The 4,655-nt window shown below is 37.0% G+C and overlaps 1 protein-coding gene across 1 annotated transcript in view; it reads left to right on the top strand.

Moving 5' to 3' along the window:
* Positions 1–3,260: 3,260 nt before the first annotated feature.
* The window catches only part of LOC104158758 (semaphorin-5A-like), a gene marked incomplete at both ends in the record, with an annotated part of 57,587 nt that continues 56,192 nt past the window's right edge, over positions 3,261–4,655 (top strand). Inside the window, one exon of the mRNA XM_009696487.1 lies at positions 3,261–3,396. Coding sequence (XP_009694789.1) covers positions 3,261–3,396 — 136 coding nt within the window. The remainder of the gene's footprint in view (positions 3,397–4,655) is intronic.

The raw sequence follows: 4,655 nt of genomic DNA, 5'->3' as shown, positions 1-4,655 counted from the left end.
CCGGCCCAGCCTTAAACGGTGACACATTCTTATAAAGACATTATTTTTTATTTTGCATAGTATTGTAATAAATAAATAAATACATTTTTTTTTATGAAATAAGTATTTTATAATTGTAATGAGACATGATTTTGAACTTGACATGATGTAATTTGACCATGTCTGGAAGAGCTTACCTTACCCAAAAGAACACAAGAGGAGCTCTTACATATTTTGGTTTAGTACTAACCTACTCACATGAGTTTGAGAGTCAAACTAAGAATTTAATCTAGTTTTAACTGAATCTTTTATATCAACAAGGTAAAATTAAAAAATATAGTTTGGTCTTAAAAATTAAAATTTGTTAAATATTAAAACATTGGGTGGACATAAAAGCTCCATAAACTCTGAGCTTGGTATCAAGAGTTGCTTAACTCTTAGGAAAAAGACATTAATCTCAGAAATGTCCTTTTTTACTTTAAACATGATAACTGGAGTTCGTATGCTGCTCGGTGAGAGCAGCCTACGTGTTATGGCTGTGCAGACCAGTGTTTGGACCACTGGAACAGAGTTCCAGATATTGTTTTCTGATTTTCTTACCTGCTTGCCATATCTTGCTGTGTAATTCAGTTTTACCTAGAATTTTAAAAGGTACTTGGGCACCTAAAATGTAGATCAGTGCCCCTTATGACTGCTGTAAACACCTGGATACCTACTTTATATAAATATCCATTAAGCGGGTGGAAACAGTCACAGATCAATGCCAACAAATTATGATCCATAAGTATTTTAGACAGCATAAATTTGAGCTTAAGCTAGTTTTCCTGCTTTTGGTATAGTTCTTAACACATCAAGGCATCTTCCATACTCGGGCTCGGCCCTGGCGGAGCAGCTCAGGCTGTGAGCGTGACTAGTGAGGGGCTGCTTGCACCAGGCTGTGATGATTCCTGACTTATCACATTGGATGATGAGCTTAACCCTGTTCTTGCAAAGGACTAATGTAGTGAATCTAAATGCCACTTTTTAAAAGAGAATAGTGGAGACTTTGGGACTACTGGGAATAAGAAAATTTGATGCTGTTTTCATCAGTAGTTTTAATTTTATTGGTCTGTTTTACTAGCTAGTTCAAATCTTAGAAGACAGATATTTCTCAAGTGGCATGCTCATCCACAGTTCAACATGATCTTTCATGAGAAGTTGAAATAGCCTGCCACGGAAAGTCTGACCGGAGTAATTCTGCTTCAGAAAATCCACAGGACTTTGGCTATGGAAGGGGAACGATGCTCTTCTCTCAGAAGGGCTGTCCTGAAAATTTGGGGAATGATAGAGTTTCATGTGCTACAAATTCCACAGTTTCTGAGGCTGAGTAAGGATATCAGGGCTGCCATCAGCACAACCTAGCTCTTCTGAAAATGGACTTGCTAATGTAAGAGTACCTTTGCCACATGAAAGTAGACAGCATTTGAAACCTTACTGCTACTTCCTTCTTTTCCAATGGCTCAGCATTCTGCCTTGTCCAACAGAGATGGACTGTTCAAAGAGGAATTAAATACAACTGTTTGGGGGTTGGGTTTTTTGATCACTCCCTTTAAATTATATTTGTTCCTGCCATGAAATATTGTAACTAAATTTTTGGACATTGTTGAAAAGTTGTAGAGTTAGGATTACTTCTGCATGCTGAATACCTGTCCACAGATTCTGCACAATCCATATGATCCAGCTTTCAGCCCTGCAACCTGATGATGGACAAGCACCAGGGTTTCCCATGAGGGGGAACAACATATTCCTTTCTGTTGGTGTAACAGCATCAGATATTATTGAAAAACTTTCAACATTCTTTGATTTCAATATCTTCAGAATTGCAATGGTTTTATTGTACCCTAGTGCCTTTTTTAATATACTGTGAATATACGTTAATATACTGAGGGGGGAGGGACTGAAACATTCCTGTCAATAAAGACTGAGTAATAGCAAAACCTGCATCCCTTATGTGTGGTTGACTATTAAGTCCACTATAGCCACTGCTTCATAATGAAACTTATTTTGTTTCTTTCGGACTATCTGAAAATCTGTAAACATGAGTCTAATGTGCTTTAAGGACTTCAAGAAATTCAGGAAGGCATTGGTATGGTTAACAATATTAGTGAACTGCATTTAGTGATAGTTTTTATAGGCAAGGAATTACCAAATCCAGCGATAATTGATTCTGCAGAAATTGTGAGCATGAAACTTCAACTTTTGGGATTCCTTTGAAATAAGAGTGACAAGCATAAGAAAGCAAATTGCTCTTTTATCCTGCCATTAAATCCATATATCCTAACTCTTCTTTTCAATCGTTGGTAGATTTGATCCCCTGGGGTTATTTTTTTCTTTCCATCACTTTGGAGTTTCTATAGTATGCTTTCTTAAGCCTTGTGTAAATTACAGGCTAAGTTTAAAAAAAGAAATAAAGAAAAAAATAATGCTGCGTGGGTCAACTGTCAGCAGTTTTACCTGCAATGGAAATTTGTGCAACTGCCACCTTCATTATCTATCCCTTTATCTCAAATTGTGGAAAAGAATAATGCAGTTTTCCATATTATGAGCTCTCATAGTCACTGGATTATATTCTTTACATTGTGCAGAATTACTTTATTGTCATGTATATCACATTTTCAAGACAAGAACAGGAAATTGTATGTTTTGCCTGGCTGCTGTTTATTTCTGTTTATTCCCCTAATAGAGTATCTTGTAAAATATGCATTCCAAGTTGTTTTCTCTTGATGAGTTTCTTGACCTTGCATTCTTACTGCTGTACAACATCTCTTGGAAGACACGATTTTTGTGGAGGTGTCGTACCTAGGTGTTCCATAGGGTCTAGAGACAGACCATACATTGAAAATCCTTACTTCTGTTGTGCTGCCATTGGTCTAGAAGAAATGTTAATGAGCCCTGAGAATAATCTCATCCTGAATTTTGTAACTAGAAGAGAGGTGTCCCTAGTGTGTGTGATTATGTGTGGAAATATAGCCTTGTGGTATCAGAGCAGCAGCAGAAGGTAGGAAGTTCTGAGTTGCTCCCACACCAACTACTTGGCAAGGCTGACAAAAATTTTAAATCCAATATCTGTGCCTAAATCAGCACATCATGTATCATTAGCTTGAGATATCATCTCCTGGCTGATCGTATCTGCTTTATTAATTGCTTAAAGGATTGGAGAGTTATTGCCTTTTTAATTTATTTTCCAGCAAATGGACTTCTTAATGTTGTTACTTAGGTTAATGTTTATATTTCTTTTGCAGGAACAGCATAGCAGCCTCAGCAGTTTGTGTTTTCAACCTGAGCGCCATAACTCAGGCCTTTAATGGACCCTTCAAATACCAGGAAAACTCTCGCTCTGCTTGGCTTCCATATCCCAATCCTAACCCTAATTTTCAGGTACAGATATGTGGGAGAAGGACAATAGTTTACATGATGTTTTTTCAAAGTGCTGTATGGTTCATAGTTAATAAGGCCAGTTTTGCAGTATGTTATAGCCTAAGACCTTAAAAAAATTACAAAAAAAAAAAAAAGGCTTAAGTGGTCCCTTTATTTTAACATACTTATTTTATCCTTCCACAAAATAATTTGGATTGAAAAGCAGATGTGCTTTGAAGGGTAGGAGAAAAAAGGCTTAAATTTGATTGTCTGTCAAAATGAAACACTATAGTTATCTTTCAAGGTAACATTAATTCCTGGCTGAAGTATGATCAAACTGCTATTCTCTTTTACATTGTATTTGTGCTATTAGAACCTGAAAAGGGAACATTGTCTGACAGGAAAAATAATGGGGGAGGGAAGAGGTTAAATGAGGAGGGGACAGGATTTTGTATGTTTTCCCGTGCAAGGTGGTCCACACTCCCTGAAAAGTCCGATTAAAAGAGTTTGTGATGTTGTGTGCCCCTCATTTGAACTTGTCAGCCTTAGAGGGTGTAATAATCTGCAGTTGACTGACAGCTTAACACTACTTAGTCCAAGTTGGGTCAGTCAGTGGAACTTTCTACAAAAAGAAAAGGGTATTTCAGGTAAGCACATAGGCGTTGCTTTCTTCTTCTGCATAGTCACCACTCCTACTAGGACAATTTTAGTGAGTGTGATTCCAGCAAGGGAAATAGAAGGGAAAACAGCATTAATTTAGTGATTAACAATAGCTTTTCACCAAGATACTCAAGTGTATTCACCTTTATCCACCTTTCACCTTCCTGTGATCTCAATGCAATTTCACAAGCTCAATGCTGCTCCTATAACAACCTTCCCTACCTTCTTTTAAGAGTCATGAGATCTTTGCAAGCATGAAACAGGATCACTCATTGGGGAATGTAGGAAGTTTTAATTACTACCTGACTTGTGCAAATGAAGGAAAATAAGGCACTGAATTTCCTCTGAATTACAGGCTAGAGCCAAGTTACCTTTCCTAAATAGTGAGTTTGGCATTAACCCCAAGTGACAAGACGCCATTTAAGTAAGCCGTATTGCAGAAGCAGGCTATATTTGTATATAGCTTTTTATATATTGTAGAAATATTTGTATTGTCAAAATAGTGATAGTAAGAGGGTTTAAGTGAGGCTAAATTTATGAAGGAGAAAACCTGGAAAAAAGCTTGTATGTGAAAATTTTACCTTATTTCTGAGTAGGTGAGCAAGTCCAATAGAAATTGT

The sequence above is a fragment of the Cariama cristata genome, unplaced genomic scaffold, assembly GCF_000690535.1.
Source record: "Cariama cristata isolate BGI_N322 unplaced genomic scaffold, ASM69053v1 scaffold14353, whole genome shotgun sequence".
Classification (NCBI taxonomy): domain Eukaryota; kingdom Metazoa; phylum Chordata; class Aves; order Cariamiformes; family Cariamidae; genus Cariama; species Cariama cristata.
This window is presented reverse-complemented; position numbering and strand designations above follow the sequence as displayed.